This window comes from Macaca nemestrina, chromosome 6 (assembly GCF_043159975.1).
Source record: "Macaca nemestrina isolate mMacNem1 chromosome 6, mMacNem.hap1, whole genome shotgun sequence".
Taxonomy (NCBI): Eukaryota; Metazoa; Chordata; class Mammalia; order Primates; family Cercopithecidae; genus Macaca; species Macaca nemestrina.
The window spans coordinates 2,826,073-2,843,660 of NC_092130.1; the positions used below are offsets into that span (position 1 = coordinate 2,826,073).

The 17,588-nt window shown below is 42.9% G+C and overlaps 1 protein-coding gene and 1 long non-coding RNA gene across 13 annotated transcripts in view; one reads left to right on the top strand and one right to left on the bottom strand.

The window, feature by feature from the left end:
* Positions 1-17,588, top strand: part of LOC139363685 (uncharacterized) — a 41,396-nt gene that overhangs the window by 775 nt on the left and 23,033 nt on the right. The gene's annotated exons all lie outside the window — the stretch shown is intronic.
* LOC105484092 (ZFP2 zinc finger protein) overlaps positions 3,835-17,588 on the bottom strand; it is a 49,622-nt gene continuing 35,868 nt past the window's right edge. For all 12 annotated transcript variants that reach the window (XM_071098025.1, XM_071098024.1, XM_071098026.1 and 9 more), the window contains one exon: positions 3,835-8,537. In XM_071098025.1, coding sequence (XP_070954126.1) covers positions 7,075-8,537 — 1,463 coding nt within the window. In that variant the 3' untranslated portion in view covers positions 3,835-7,074. The remainder of the gene's footprint in view (positions 8,538-17,588) is intronic.

A 17,588-nucleotide genomic window follows, 5' to 3' on the forward strand; every position in this document is an offset into this window, starting at 1 on the left:
AAAAAATCAGGAACGTGACCCGTTTGTCACATTCGGAATCGTTGGCCACGTTTTAGGAAGCAGTGTCAGTGACTACAGCATTCTGTTTGGAGTTTTATTGAAGATTTCATTCTATAGACATTTTGGAGCACTTATGTGTCAAGTGCTTGGCAAGGCCAGGGGCAGCCCCTGTAGCAGTTCCCAGGGACCCCGTAAAGCACCAGAGGGGATGTTGTGTGAGTATGGCTGGTAACCCTTCTCTCTCCCCTCCCTCGTGACTCCAGGTCACTCAAACTGGGCCCCGGAGAGTGAGAACCCAGAGTCCAGGGGCTGGAGAAATGGCTGTGAAACCCCTGCACTCATGGAGTTTTAATTGTACTAGAGGAGGGGTCAGACAAGTAGAAAATACTTATCGGATAGTGATAACACTACTGTTAGGGGTCAGGGTGTGATGGGACGGAGAATTATTTCAAGCAGCAGTTTTGGAAGTTCTCTTTGAGGAGGTAACATCTGAGCAGAGATGTGAATACAGTGAGGGAGGAAACGATGTGAACGTGTGGGTAAAGTGCCTTCTAAACGGAGGCAACAGAAATGCTGTCCAGAGAGAAGTGTGCTTGGTCAACTCCAGGCTTGGCAAGGTCAGTATGACTGGCGAGGGCCTAGTGAACAAGGGAGAGTGCGAGATGGTGTTGCAGGGGTAACTACAGGCCTTGAAGGAAGGAAATTTGGATTTATTCTGTGTGCCTGGAAATGAGTAGATTCGAAACTGAGTGACATGGCTGGGCACATTTTGATAGAAGCACCGGTCAGCTTCAAGGAGGGCAGACAGTGGTGGGGCTAGAGGGGATACAGGAAAACCAATGAGGAGGCGATGACCGCAGTCCACAATTACAAGTAGCCTCCCACAATTATATAACCTTTCTACAAGGCATTTGCTTTGAGAGCCTAATGATTCTAAGATACGGAAGGGTTCTGGGTGCTATGCTCAGGAGTTTGGATATTATTGTTTTCAGGAATATAATATGTATTGAGCACTAACTACATGTTGGGCAGGTTTTTTTGGGTTTTTTCTTGAGACACAGTTTCGTCTTGTTGCCCAGGCTGGAGTGCAATGGTGCAATCTTGGCTCACTGCAACCTCTGCCTCCCGGGTTCAAGAGATTCTCCTGCCTCAGCCTCCCCAGTAGCTGGGACTACAGGCGTGCACCACCACGCCTCACTCATTTTGTATTTTTAGTAGAGATGGGGTTTCTCCAGGTTGGTTAGGCTGGTCTTGAACTCCTGACCTCAGTTGATCCACCTGCATCGGCCTCCCAAAGTGCTGGGATTACAGGCATGAGCCACCGCGCCTGGCCATGTTGGGCACTTTTATAAGCACTTTACATTATCTAATGCAACCAAAAACTGAGGTTTGTCCTATTAATAAATGAGAAAACTGAGGCACTGATCTGTTAAGTGCCTTGCTCAGGTCCCATGTCCTTGGAACCAGGAGTCCTTCTCCTGTTGATGTTGGAAGGTTCAAAAGTGCTCTTATTACTTGTCACCCAGATGGCAAAGAACTGACATACAAAGGGCCAAGTCTTCCAGAACTGAAAACAGTAATAAAACCTTCATTTATCTGACCCGTTTGTCCTGGTGATGCTGTAGTCTGCTAGGAGTGCCCTTCCACAGGCAACTAAAACAAACAAAAAAGCTATTCAAGCCGAAGAGCAGCAGTGACACCTGTGATACAATGCCTGACACACCCTTTGGCTTTAGCCAGGACTCACACACTATATTGTTCTGAGCGTTCACTGAGGAAGGCCCCACTTCTGTCAAGGATTCTCATTAGGAACCAGTCTCCTCAGAGAAAGGAGGTGAAAATGTGGTCTGGAGAACCCCCTTCCCTTCTGCTCTATTAACTATGGATATGCAAATGAACACTTACATTTGACCAAGACCTGCATCACCAGACTGTTTCCTCTTCCCCAGGACAGTGGCTACTAGCCAGTAATTCCTGGGGTCCGTTTGCTAAGCCCTGTTAGGACCTTTGCAGTGTGATGTAATAAGATCTTCCTTTAGCCTCATTTCTTCCCACTTCTTGACTTCTACTCTCTGCTTAAATCATACACCTCTTAGAATTTCCTGAATATACACTATGCTCTCTTAGCCTCTCTTGCCATTACTCCTATTCTTCCCTGCACCTTCTCATTTCCTCCCCTCTTCTGTTCACCCAACTAATTCACTCTATGGCACTATGTGCTAGGAGCTACTTGACAGCAGAGATCAGGCGTCATTTACCCTGAATTCATAGAAGCCGACTTATGCTAGGAGCTCAATGTTAGTTGCTTGAATGAACTCCACTATGAGTCGGAACAAGGTCTTACTCATCCTTGTCACAATAACATGCAGCACAGGCCAGTCACTTATGAGTCTCTTGACCACAGACCGTCAGATAATGCCAATGTGTATACAGGCAGAGAAATAACCTAGCTCAATTAAGTTCTCAGCATTCATAAATATTTCAGAGACCTTTCTCCTCCAGATTGTTGTGATATTTTTCAGGAGTCAGGCAGTTGGAAGCTATGCAGTATGTAGGAGAGGGGTACTGGCACCATATTCTGCAGCTCCACTTTTGTCAGAGAACCTTGACTGGTAACCTCTTTAAACGCCCAGAGGCCCATTTCACAGAGCTCAAGTGGAGGGAATGGCCCTATTTGAGTCTTTTGGATGATGATCCAGCCAGAGAGGAAATACCTTGGTCACCCAATTCTCTATAGTTCCAGAGGGTGCTGTGTTTCTTGCTACCTAGTGCATCCGAACTCCTGGTTTATTTCAGACTTCCCTACCATGAGCTCCTTCTGAGGTCCAAATCACTAGCAGCTACTGAGTGGGTGCTCAGTAAAAACTCATGACATACGGGTCATATCTGTCAGTTCGCCGCACATAGGCTCGACTGCATGGCCAGTGATCACATGGAAGGCCTCCTCCCACCAGCTGACTGGATGGGTACTTAGCCAGAAAAGGTGACTTGTGAGGCTTGTCTTAAAAGGATGATCAGGACCAAATGGGTTTCTTTCATGGAATTTTAGAATTAGGACAAAGACACTTGGGTGTTAGAAGATGAAAGTTCACTAGATATGAGAGTTGATGCTGACATCTTGGGTCATGTGCAAATTTAGTTGTAAGCAAAGGAATCCAACCACCAGTGAGGCGATGGACAAAGCAGTAACAGAACCCATGTGGTGGTGGTGGCAGTGGCGAGGGGTGGGGGATGAAGACAGAGGGAGAGAGCAGGCACACGTGCTTGGCTGCTGGTGGTTCCCAGGTGCCACAAGGCCTGGCTGTACTGCACTTTAAGTTACAAAAAATCCTCATATATTACTGAAACTTCAGTTCTCCCTGAGAACGGACACTGAAATGAAGGGCTTGGGCTTAACAGGATATGGTAACAAGGGTCCTCCCTCCCAGACCCTTATACTCCCAGAACTCCTCCCAGTTGGTTGGATTCCTTTGCTTACAATTAAATTTGTACATGACCCAAGATGTCAGCATCAGCTCTCCTATCTAGTGCTTTCATCTTCTAACACCGAAGTGTCTTTGTCCTAATTCTAACATTCCACGAAAGAAACCCAATCGGTCCAGATTATTACTGTTTCACAAATAAACAGCACCCTTCCCCTCATTCCAAGTTTGGAGGCTGGAGGAGGATGAGGCAAATAATTGACACTGATATTCTCCACTCTTCTGCCCCCGCCTCCTTCCACACACACAGTTCTCAACTCAGCATGCTGGGTCTCCTTGCCTATATTCAAATACAAACCATTGGAGTTAGAACAGGAAAGAAGGGGGAATAAAACATCAGACTAGCCGTATCCTTGGGAACTTAGATTTTTAATAATCTCTCTCTTCTACAGGGTCTCCTCCTCTCCAGATTTTATTTATTTTTTTCTTGTTCCCCATATGATCTCAAGAGATAGAACGAGAGGGGAAGAAAGGAGGCAGACAAAAGAAATGGGTAGAAAATAGATGGAAATGATAAAGACAGCAGCAAAATAAAGCTCAAAAGACAAGCACAGGACAAGAGAGAAAGGGAAAAATGAAAGATTTTGAAGCCTAGGATGGAGGCAACGACTCAAAATTGGCAAAATATTAACTCTGAGAGGTCACATAGCCCAGAGACTGGATGCTGAAGGTTTAAACAGTTAAGAGTTCACAGGAACTTACTCCATTGCCACCCACAAACATCTTCTGTACCCATCGTTTGTGGATGCCCGTCTCTCCCAGTGGAAAGTTTCCTTCTCCTGTCCAAAGAGATCCCTACAGCCTCCGCCTGTGTTCCAGACCTTATTTTCCCACTTTGAGCTGCATGTCCCCTCCTTTCTGTACCTTCACTCTTCCACACCTCTTTTTTCAGTTTTGAACATGCTCAATCCTACCTTAAATCATACAAACACTTCCTGGCAGATTGTTGGATGGCTACATCAACACCATTCTCAACCCCCCTTTTTTGTGCCTGCCTCCTCTATAGAGGCTGGAAAGGTTAAATACTTCTTTCCACAGCCTTCCTTGTGCTAGGAGGTGGCCATGCAATACAGTTGTGGTCAATGAGCTGTAAGCAGGAGTCTACTGAGTGGCCTCGGGGAAAAACTTTCCTCATCAAAGGCACTGATGTTGCTGGTGCTCCCCTCCTCCTCCCTCCTGCCTTGAATGCAGACACTTTACTTGATGCTATGGCCATCATGATGTAACCATGATGGAAACCCCATTAAACTTAAGACACTGAACTGTTTTATCTGTGAACAAGTGACAGCCACCTCCAGATTTGTTATGTGAGAAAAATACATCTCTACTTTCTTACACCATCATGGACTGGGCTTTCCATTGTTTGCAGCCCACAGCTCTTCTGATATGCTCCAAGCCCCAGCCTCCCTCTAGTTGTCTTTCTGAGTCTCTCCCACCTCAGTAAAGCTGCTAAGTTCTTTTTAACACTTAACCACTCTTCAACCAACTCAAACAGGTTTTAAGCCATCTGCCTTAAATTGATAGCCCAAACAAAAGGACACAGTTCTACTTTTTATTTTTTTTGAGACAGAGTCTTGCTCTGTTGCCCAGGCTGGAGTGTAATGGTGCGATCTCAGTTCACTGCAAGCTCCACCTCCTGGGTTCACACCATTCTCCTGCCTCAGCCTCCCAAGTAGCTGGAACGACAGGTGTATGCCACCATGCCCAGCTAATTTTTTTGCATTTTTAGTAGAGATGAGGTTTCAGCATGTTAGCCAGGATGGTCTTGATCTCCTGGCCTCACGATCTGCCTGCCTTGGCCTCTCAAAGTGCTGGGATTACAGGCATGAGCCACTGCAACTGGCCGACATAGTTCTATTTTTATCTTACTTTGCCCTCCATAGCATTTTACAGTATTAAATATTCCTATCCCTGTGTTAAAACTATCTTTTTACCTTTGTGGCACCAACTTCTGATTTTTCTGTTTTTCTTTTTGCTGCTTTTTCCACTTAGCATCTACTGCTGCTTCTTTTTCCCACCTACCCCATCAATGACAGTCCTGCAAGTGTCTCGTCTATCACTTTCTGCTGGCTATCAGGACTCTTCCCTCGGATGTCCCACAGACTCATGGAAATGTACCCAAAGTGAACTCATCATTGCCCCGCAAAATTGGGCAACTATAGGTGTTTTTAATTATGGCAACCTTATCTACCAAAGAAAGAACTCCAAGTCATCCTAGACTCTTCCTTCTCATTTAAGCAGCACATTTAGTCAGTTACCAAATTTCCTAAATTCTGCTTTGTGATTGCTTGTATTCTTCCTCTCCTATCATACTGACACTTTTTTAGTTTAACCCTTATAAACCAAAGAATATATCTTACTCATTTTGATTTTCTAATCATGTCTAACACATATTTAGGACTTGGTAAATGTGTGAAATAAACAAAGCTATCTTAACTACCATAATAACTATAGATCTATAAAATCTTCCTATATTGTTTTGAGTATGTTTTTGAGTTGCAACGTTATTTTTGTTTTGAGACAAAGTTCTTATTCTGTTGCCTAGGCTGGAGTGCAGAGACAATGTCTCACTATGTTGCCCAGGCTGGTCTTGAGCTCCTGAAATCAAACAATCATCCTGCCTCAGCCTCCCAAAGTGCTAGGATTACAGGCATGAGCCACCTTGTCCAGCCTCAACATTTTGTTAATAGGTCAGATGGCTATGTCTGTTAGTGTTCAGTCCCTCTGTCTTTTCCACTTTGATAGCCAGAATATGACACAAAGATTTGTATGTGATTCCTTTGTACTTATAGGACTATGTTATTTTCTAAATGATCATTTAATGACAGTTTAAGAACTATTAATTGAGAACTCAAAACAGCATGCTATTGCATTAAGATTTGCATACTTATTCCATTAATTTATGGAAACCAGACTGTAGTTAGGGGACAAAGTAACAATGCAGGGGAAGATTAGGGGCATGGAAGGGTACTAGGAATTGGTAAAGCTAAATAATTTTGATCAAAAACATCCAAGGAAACCAGACTGTGGAACAAGAGCATCTAGACAGCATACAGACAGCATAAGATTGTAAAAGAACAAAGATTTCCCAGCATTCATTATATTTATAGGGTTGTAACATTTTAGAGCTAACAGAGAACCTACAAGATTTCTAACTCCAAAATCATTCATTTACCAAATAAAGAACCATAACCTGGTGGAAGTAGGTGACTTGTCCAAGGCAGTGGCAAATTAGGACTACATGCCAGGTCTCTGGGCTGTCCAGTTAAACACGCTCACATTTTTCTCTCCAGTGTAAAGTCTCTGATGGCCAAAGGAGAATGTGCAGTATGATATAACAGAACTTATCTTCAGCATGAGTCTTCATTGTTTATATTAGCCACTTAAACCTTTTGATATAAAGTAAGTTATACCTTCTGAATCAAGATTTCTCTACTTTTAGATGAATTCTCTGCAGTGGTATTATCTGATATATTATACTTCAACTGGAAAATTCCCACAATCATCACATTTATTAGGTTTCTACATTGTATGTCTTATATGATTATTACTGAAGAGTTAAACATGATGTAGGGGCCAGTGGAAACATTCCTCACGTATGAGTTCTCTGATGTCGAGTAAGGTTTGTACTCCGGCTGAAGGCTTTTCCGCATTCATTACACTGATAGGGTTTCTCTCCTGTATGAGTTCTCTGATGCACTGTAAGGGATGAATTCTTAATGAAGGCTTTTCCACACTGATCACATTCATAGGGTTTCTCACCAGTATGAATTCTTTGATGTTCAATAAGGTAAGCACTCTGGCTGAATGCCTTTCCACATTCATTGCACTTATAAGGTTTCTCTCCAGTGTGAATAACCTGATGCACAGTAAGGGATGATCGTCCAGTGAAATGTTTTCCACATACCACACACTCATAAGGTTTCTCTCCAGTGTGAATTCTCCGATGTTGAGTTAGAGATGAATTCTTACTGAAAGCTTTTCCACACTGATTACATTCAAAAGGTTTTACTCCAGAATGAAGCCTCTGATGTTCTATAAGATATGTACTTTGGCTAAAGGATTTCCCGCATTTGTTACATTTGTAGGGTTTTTCTCCAGTGTGATTTCGCTGATGTAGGGTAAGAGTTGAGCTCTTACTAAAGGCTTTGCCACACTGACTACACTCATAGGGTTTTTCTCCAGTATGGCTTCTCTGATGGACAATAAGATGCATGCTTTGACTGAAGGCTTTTCCACATTCATTACATTCATAGGGTTTTTCTCCTGTATGAGTTCTCTGATGGACTGTCAAATTCATGCTTTGGGTAAAAGCTTTCCCACATTCATTACATCTGTAGGGTTTCTCTCCAGTATGAATCCTTTCGTGTTGAATAAGAGATGAATTCTTATGGAAGGCTTTGCCACACTCTTTACACTGATACGGTTTCTCTCCAGTGTGAGTTCGTTGATGGACAGTAAGATTCATGCTCTGACTAAAGGCTTTCCCACATTCATTACATTTATAGGGTTTCTCTCCAGTATGAATTCTTTGATGTACATTAAGGGAGGAGCGTTCAATGAAGTGTTTCCCACATACATTACACTTAAAGGGTTTCTCCCCAGTATGAATCCTCTGGTGCTTAAGAAGGGATGAGCTCTGGCTGAAGGTTTTGCTGCACTGATTACATTCATATATCTTCTTTCCTACCAACATTCTTTGAGTTTTAACTAACTCAGAATTTTGCGTGGCATCTTCTCCATGTAAATTACAGTTATGGGGCCTTTTTACCATAGGAATGCTTTGTTGTGTATCAAGGATCGAATCCTGACTGGAACATCTTTCAAATTCATTACCTCCACATACTCTCCTCTCGGTGAAGGTTTTCTTAGGGGTAACTGCCACTTGGCTCAGATGACTATCCTGTTGTCCCTCTAACCAATTATTAGGTTCCCAGGTTTCCCCTACAGTAGAATGCCAGACACCTTCCCTTTCCATTAGTACCCCATGGCATAAATCTTCAGTAATATTGGGCTTCAGAGTTGGCGCTTTGGTTTCAAGTCTTGTCTCCCAGTCTGAGAAAAAAAAAAAAATTCAAGTGCACATTGGTTTCTATGCTGGGAGACTGGAAACTGCATAAGGTGGGAATGAGAGAATTAAACTAGCTATCAAACTAAAATAACTGTTGAGCACATTTGAGAGCTTTCAAAGATGCACCCAAAATAAGGTAGAGAAATAGGAAGAGAGAGAAAGAACACTGAACTGGTCCAAAGATAACAGGGAAACTGAAAGCAGGGGATGGCAGATATACTGGGTAAGCAGAGAAAAGAGTGAGCCCTTTCAGGAGGGATGCACAGTGAAGGCACTGGCCACTGGAGTAGGTGCTACATAAAGAAGATGGAACGAAGGAAACAGATGCAGAAGAGCTGGGCTTGGGAAAGGCAGATCAGGAGACCCTGCACACTGTACCTGGTATTCCTAGCAGCAGTTTCTTTCCTCCTACAAGGCCACCTAGGAATCCTACACCAAATTAATCTTCCTAAAATGTCACAGTGTGACACAGTGTAAAGATTGCTGACCCAAAGTCAGACAAACTTGGATTCAAACCCTGGCTCTTAACATCATCTTAAGTAGTTACTTGTCTCACTGGGTCTGAGGGTCACAGATACAAAATGAGGATTAAGAAATATGGTCAAGGCTGGGCGCGGTGGCTCATGGCTGTAATCTCAGCACTTTGAGAGGCCAAGGCAGGCGGATCACTTGAGGTCAGGAGTTCAAGACCAGCCTGGCCAAAATGGTGGAATCCCATGTCTACTAAAAATACAAAAATTAGCTGGGCATGGTGGCAGGTGCCTGTAGTCTTAGCTACTTGGGAGGCTGAGATGGGAGGGTTGCTTGAACCCAGGAGGTGGAGGTTGCAGTGAGCTGAGGTAGTACCACCGCACTCCAGCCTGGGTGACAGAGTGAGACTCTGTCTCAAAAAAAAAAAAACAAAAAAGGAAAAAAAAGAAATATGATACAGGAAGTAAATAAAATATGATAGGAAGTAAATAACAATCTATGTGGTATAGTTTGGATGTGTGTCCCCACCAAAATTTCATATTGAAATGTAATCCCCGGTGTTGGAGGCGGGGCCTTATGGGAGGTGATTGTATCATGGGAGTGGTTTCTTATGAAAGGTTCAGCACCATCCCCCTTGGTACTGTCCTCTCTATCATGAATGAGTTCTTGTGAGATCTGGTTATTTACAAGAGTGTAGCACCTCCCTCCTCACTCTTGCTCTTGCTTTTGCCATTTGATGTGCCTGCTTCCCCTCACCTACTGCCATGATTGTAAGCTTCCTGAGGCCTCCCCAAAAGCAGATGCTGGCACTATGCTTCTTGTACAGGAACTGTGAGCCAGTTAAGCCTTTTTTCTTATAAATTACCCAGTCTGAGGTATTTCTTCATAACAATGTGAGAATTGACTAATACAGAAAATTGGTACTGGGAAGTGGAGAATTTCTATAAAGATACCTGAAAATGTGGAGGTGACTTTGGAATAATTGGGTAACAGACAAAGGTTGGAAGGGTTTGGAAGACCCAGAAGAAGACAGGAAGATAAGGGAGAGTTTGGAACATCTTAGAAACTGGTTAAATGGTTGTGACCAAAATGCCGATAGTGATAGGGACAGTGAAGTCTTGGTTAAGGTCTCAGATGGAAATGAGGAACTTACTGGGAATTGGAGGAAAGGTCACTTTTGCTGTGTCTTAGCAAAGAACTTGGCTGCACTGTGCCCCTGCCCTAGGGATCTGTGGAACTTTGAACTTGAAAGTGGTGATTTAGGGTATCCGGTGGACGAAATTTCTAAGCAGCAAAGCACACAAGAGGTGGGTTGGCTGCTAACAATCTATGCTCAGATGTGAGAACAAAGAAATGACTTAAAACTGGAACTGATATTTAAAAGGGAATAAGTGGAAATTTGCAGCCTGGCCATGTGGTAGAAAAGAAAAGCCCATTTTCAGAGGAGGAATTCAGGCTGCAGAGATTTACATGAGTAAAAAGGACCCAAGTACTAATAAGCCAAGACAATGGGGAAAAGACCTCAAAGGCGTTTCAGAGAACTTCACAGCAGCCCCTCCCACCAGAGGCCTAGGATGACTGAATGGTTTCCTGGCCCAGGGCCCAGCACAGCCTTGGGACACTGCTCCCTGCATCCCAGCCACTCCAGATCCACCCATGGCTGAAAGGGGCCAGGTTACAGCTCAGGCTGCTGCTTCAGAGGGTACAAGCCGTAAGCCTTGGCAGCTTTGATATGGTATTAAAGCCTGTGGGTATACACAGTTCAACCGTTAAGGCTTGGGAACCTCTATCTAGATTTCAGAGGATGTATAGAAAAGCCTAGGTGTCCAGGTAGAAGCCTGCTGCAGGGGCAGAGGCCACACAGAGAACCGATCCTAGGGCAATGCAGAGGAGAAATGTGGCATTGGAGCCCCCATGTAGAATCCCCACTGGGGCACTGCCTAGTAGACCTGTGAGAAGAGGACTACACACTTAAAAGTGTGTAGCACCTCCCCCTGCCACTCTCTTGCTCCTGATTTTATCATTTGATGTGCCTGCTCCCCTTTGCCCTCCACTATGATTGTAATAAGCCTCCTGAGGCTTCCCTAGAAGCAGATACTGGCACTAATGCTTCCTATACAGCCTGTAGAACCATAAGCCAATTAAACTTTTCATATAAATTACCCAGTCTCAGCTGGGCATGGTGGCTCATGGCTGTAATCCCAGCACTTTGGGAGGCTGAGGTGGGTAGATCACCTGAGGTCAGGAGTTCAAGACCAACCTGGCCAACATAGCGAAACTCCATCTCTACTAAAAAAAAATACAAAAAAAAAAAAAAAATTAGCCGGGTGTGATGGTGTGCACCTGTAATCCCAGCTACTGAGAAGGCTGAGGCAGGAGAATCACTTGAACCCAGGAGGTAGAGGTTGCAGCGAGCCAAAATTGCGCCATCGCTCTCTAGCCTGGGTGACAAAAGTGAAACTACATCTCAAATAAATAAATAAATAAATAAATAAACAAACAAATGAATAAATTACCTAGTCTCAGGTGTTTCTTTATAGCAATGTGAGGACAGACTAATACAGTATGTAAACTACCCTTTGGGAATATACTCCTCTGGAACATAAAGTACCAGAACATACATGAAACTTAAAGGGAGGATGACACAATCTAGAGGTTTCTTCCCCTTAAACTTTAAGCAGGCTGTAACTTATTCACAGGGGTAAGACAGTCCTAAAGGATCCTACTACTTCCTAAATATCCATTCCTTAAAGATGAGAACTGGTGGTAGGGACAGGCAAGGGCATCTGCTGAACTGTTTGAGAGGAGGCTGGAAAAGGACCTTGCAGCTACTCAGACTTCCATTTTCTTAGATCCTATTTCTTATCCCAGACAAAATAAGGGGTAGGGGGCTGGAACTGCAACCTGAGAATCAGCTTTTTGACTGCTGATCAAAGTCAACAGAGAGAGCTCAACACTGAACAAACCAACCAAAGGCCTATGGGCACAAGCTTTCCTGTGAAGCAAGAAATATGCATTAACCAGGCCTATTTCTTCCAACCTGATCTGCTTACGTGAAAAGAGAGAAAAAGTGGAAAGTCCAGCAGGCCCCACCTCCAAAACCACCAAGTGACCCCAAACAGAGAACCTGTCAGACTCAGTATGAAAATACCAGCAGGTAGCCGGGCGTGGTGGCTCACGCCTGGAATCCCAGCACTTTGGGAGGCCAAGGCAGGCGGATCACGAGGTCAGGAGATTGAGACCATCCTGGCTAACACAGTGAAACCCCGTCTCTACTAAAAATACAAAAAATTAGCCAGGCATAGTGGCACACACCTATAGTCCCAGCTACTAGGAGGCTGAGGCAGGAGAATGGTGTGAACCTGGGAGGCGGAGCTTGCAGTGAGTCGAGATGGTGCCACTGCACTCTAGCCTGGGTGACAGAGCAAGATCCTGTCTCAAAATATAAAAATAAAAATAAAAGCTAAAAAAATAGAAACTACCTACTGGGAGAAAATATTTGCAACATATGACCCACAAAAAACTAGAATGGAGACTTGGAAAATAATGCTTATGAAACACCAAGCCCACTAGAAAAATGGGCAAAAGACTTGAATAAGCACTTAAGAAAAGGAAACCTGAATGGTCTGCAAACGTAAGCAAAGATGCCCAATCTCAACAGTAACCAAGGGAAAGCCGATTAAAGCTACAACAAGATACCATTACCACATTCGCCCAAGTAATAAAACGTAAAAATTCAAACTGACAGCTTCAGATTTTGGAAAGATGCAGTAATGGGAACTTCCACATACTCCTGGTGGAAATACAATCTGATTCAAGCATTTGAAAAATAGTTTAGTACAACCTAGAGCAAGCACATTGGCTGATTTAGCAAGTCTACTACTAGGTACATATACTTAGGTAACTCTACCTTGCAACAGTATGAGAATTCATGATTCTTCACGTAGCATTGTGTACAACAGCAAAAATTGGAAACAACACAAATGCCTGTCATGAAAAAATAGACAACAAGATTGTCAAGTGTTTATACAATGGAATAACTGACAACAGCGAATATTAATAAACTAAAGCTACACATATCAATATGAATGAATAAGCAAAGGCACATAATATATATATGTGTGTGTGTGTGTGTGTGTGTGTGTATATATATATATAAAAGATTCAATTTAAAGTTTTAAAACAGACCAAAACCAAATATATTGTTTGCAGATTCAATGATAAATGGCAATACTATAAGGAGAGGGAAAGGAAGTATCACAAAGTTAGAATAATGGTTATATTTTGGATAGAGAGAGGTAAAAGGATGTGAATGAGGAGATGCACACCAAGCATTTCCATGGCACTAGCAATGTTCTGTTTCTTCACCTGGGCTCTGGTAACTAGATATCTGCTTTATTATTATTACTATGTATTATTGTTGTTGTTGTTATTATTATTTTGAGATGGAGTTTCGCTCTTGTCACCCAGGCTGGAGTGCAATGGCTCTATCTTGGCTCACTGCAACCTCCGCCTCCTGGGTTCAGGTGATTCTCCTGCCTCAGCCTCCCAAGTAGCTGGGACTACAGGGACTACAGGCATGCACCACCATGCCTAATTGTGTCTTTTTAGTAGAGATGGGGTTTCACCATGTTGGCCAGGCTAATCTTGAACTCCTGACCTCAGGTGATCCACCCACCTTGGCCTCCCAAAGTGCTGGGATTACAGGTGCGAGCCCCTGTGCCTGGCCTGCTTTCTTTTTTCTTCATTTGTCTTTATCATTATTAACTAAAAAGAGAAGCAGAGAAACAGAAGGGTACAGTGGTTACAATAACACTAAGATGAAACTTTGGACTTTTGAGTTAATGAACTCAAAATGAACTCTGGAGCTCCACCACTATTAGCTGTGTGACTTTGGGCAGGTTTTTTTTTTTTTCAGACAGAGTCTTGCTCTGTTGCCCAGACTGGAGTGCAGTTGCATGATCTTGGCTCACCGCAAGCTCTGCTTCCCGGGTTCATGCCCTTCTCCTGCCTCAGCCTCCCGAGTAGCTGGGACTATAGGCACCCGCTACCATGCCAGCTAATTTTTTGTATTTTTAGTAGAGACGGGGTTTCACCGTGTTAGCCAAGATGGTCTTGAGCTCCTGACCTCGTGACCCGCCCACCTTGGCCTCCCAAAGTGCTGGGATTACAGGCGCGAGCCACCGCACCTTGGGCAGGTTTCTTAACCTCTCTGTGCTCTATTGTCCAAATCTGTTAAATGGTACCTATCTTATAGTGCTGATGTAAGAACAAAAGTTAGTTAATATTTATAAAGGGCTTAGAAGAGTATGTAGGTTTTTGGTGAACAGTACAGATTTTACACATTCTTCTGTGTATTTCAAAAATCAAATTAGAAAAAGAGCAAAGTATTTGCTATTCTGGAAAATATTAATCACTTTAAGTTCAAACATATTTTTGTACTACAGAAAACTTAATAGTAGGATTCAGTATACCTTCATGGAATTTAGACTTAAAAGTTCTGAGGAGTTGATGCTTATGAAAAAAAAAAAAAGATTAGCTACAAATTTTTTAAAAACTGGCAGAAGAGATTTTCTCAGGAACACAGGATGCTGAAAGACAATGGGGCCGTGCCTGCAAGAACCGAGGGCAGACTGACGTGACTCAAGAACTCCACGTGGTCAGCACTCCATACATGTGCAGAGAAATGCAAAACACAGTCTTAAATATGAAAGATTCAGTAACAACGGTACTCCTAAACCATTTTTGCTGTTATTTAGATATTCAATTTGAACAAAAAATAAACATTAGTGAGGAAGTTAGTTTGAGTATATAAAAACTGGCAGTGAAATGCTGAATCCACTTCAAGGATGAACCTTGAAGACATTATGCTAAGTGAAATAAGCCAGTCACAAAAAGACAAATATTGCATGATTCCACTTATGTGAGGTATCCAGAGTAGTCAAATTCATAGAGGCAGAAAGCAGAGGTTACCAGGGGCCGGAGGAAGTGGGGAATGGGATGCTACTGCTTAAAGGGTATACAGTTTTCATTAGGAAAGATGAAAAAGTTCTGGAGATGGATAGTGGTGCTGGTTCCACAACAATGTGAATGTATTTAAATGCCTCCAAAAAATTATACACTAAAAATGGCTAAAATGGCAAATCTTATGTTACGTATGTGGTACACACACACACAAACACAAAACATTACAATTTAAAAAAAAGACACCTAAAGAATTACATTTCAACTATTTGGGAAATCCTTATGTCTGAAAATTAAGCAGTGAATTTGTAAATTCTGACAGGTCAAAGAAGAAATCACAATGGAATGAGATAATATTTTATATGTTATAGCCAAAGCAATGCTTAGAGGAAATTATATAGCTTTAAATGTTTTTACAGTAGATAAGAATGGCCCATAATCTGTGACCTTTGTTTCCACCTTAAGAAGTTAGACAAAGAAGATCAAATTAAAACCAAAGTGGCGGATCCTCTTCCTGATAAGGTGGAGTAGACCTGTTCCACCATGTCTCTTTCACTGATAAACCTGAACAGAAAGCATGAAGCAATTATCTGAGGGCCCTGAAAAGTAAACAGTAGCAGGTGAACTGGGGAGGAAGACCAAAATCTAAAGTACCACTGAACCAGTGGTGAGCTTACCTTTTTTTCCTCAGCTGTCTTCTGTATTAAACTTATACAGCAATCTGAAAACAGGCACTGAGGCAGGAGAAGGCAGAGGAGGTTCTCCAGGAAAAGCTCTAAGGCCGGTTCACGGAGCAAGAAAAGGACTTCTAATGTTTAGAGACAGCAGGGGGAATTGCCTATTTTCTTCCCTTTCTTTGTTCTGTTGCACCCCAGCACCTAAGCAATCCTCTGGTGGCTGCTGCAACAGCAGTGCCACTGCAAGCTGACAGGAGCCCAAAACCATGAGGAGAGGGTCCTTCTTCCCCAAGCAAGGGAGCTGTGGTCCCAAGAAGGGTAGTGAGAAGCCCCGCTTCATCTTCTCTTTGTCTTCCTGCTGCTTGGCTCTGCATAAGGACAGTCACTGGAAGTCACAGCAAAGTGGGGCAACTACAGGCCCCTGCACTGTAGCCAGAAGAGTAAAAAGGAGAGCCACAGGGAACCTGAAACTACTGCGGACATAGACAGGGAAGAATTTGGGAAAATCACCCTGGAAGTTATTTAAGAACTCCTGGGCTCACCTGTGAGATACGTATGCCTGAATCTGACCCCCTAAGCAGCATACATGGACTCTGAGAATAAGAGGGTCTGCTGCTTAAATTCCATATTGGCCACAGAGTGACACACATGTGAGCAAGATTCAAGCAACAATGTGAAGTCTCTGACAACTAAACTGACATAGAAACCACAACCCACAGAAAGCTGTTTGGACTTGGTAGTCTGAGCTCAACCAGGTTGACTGCCTGCTAAAACAGAAATATCAACATTTTCTTTTGGATTTCAAGAAGTCATAGAGTTTTATAACATTACATCCTAAATGCTCACGATGCCTTTTGAAGTCACTGAGAATATAAAGACCCAGGAACATTTCAACTTACATGGGAAAAGATAACCAACAGACATCAAGTGAGATGATACCATGATCTTACAAGGACTTTAAAGCAGCTGCCTTACTTGTTCCAACAAGTAGAGTGAACACACTCTAAAGAAATGGAAATAAAATCTCAGCAAAGAAAATGAGCATATAAAAAAGAACTAAGTGGAAATTCTGGAAGTGAAAAATATACAGGTTTTTTTTTTGTTTTGTTTTGTTTTGTTTTTGAGACGAAGTCTCACTCTGTTGCCCAAGCTGCTGGAGTGCAGTGGTGCAATCTCAGCTCACTGCAACCTCCACCTCCCGGGTTCAAGCGATTCTCCTACCTCAGCCTCCCGAGTAGCTGGGACTACAGGTGTGCACCACCATGCCAGCTAATTTTTGTATTTTTAGTAAAGACGGGGTTTCACTATGTTGGTCAGGCTGGTCTTGATATCCCAACCTCATGACCCACCAGCCTCAGCCTCCCAAAGTGCTGGCATTCCAGGCGTGAGCCACTGCGCCCAACCCTACAGTATTTTTAATATATGAAGATTTATTATTGATATGGAAAATAGAAATCTTGCTAAATAGGTTCAACAGCAGAAGGGTGAAAACAGGAAATAATTAACTTGAAGACAGATTAAAAGAAATTATTCAATCTGAACAACACAGAAAAGATCGAGAAAAAATACAGATGAAGAGCACCTCAGGGATGTATGGGGCAACAACAAAAGATCTAATATTTGTCTCACTGGAGTCCCACAGAAGGAGAAAATGTTTGGTGCTGAAAAAGTATTTGAAGAAATCATGGCTAAAAACTTATATTTGACACAAGACTTCAACCTATAGGTACAGGGTCAACCCAAAGAAATCCATGCCCAGATGCATCAAAATCAATTTTTTTTTTTTTTTTTTTTTTTTTTTTTGAGATAGAGTCCACTCTGTCGCCCAGGCTGAAGTGCAGTGGTACAACCTTGGCTCACTGCAACCTTCACCTCCTGGGTTCAAGTGATTCCCGTGCTTCAGCCTCTCAAGTAGCTGGGACT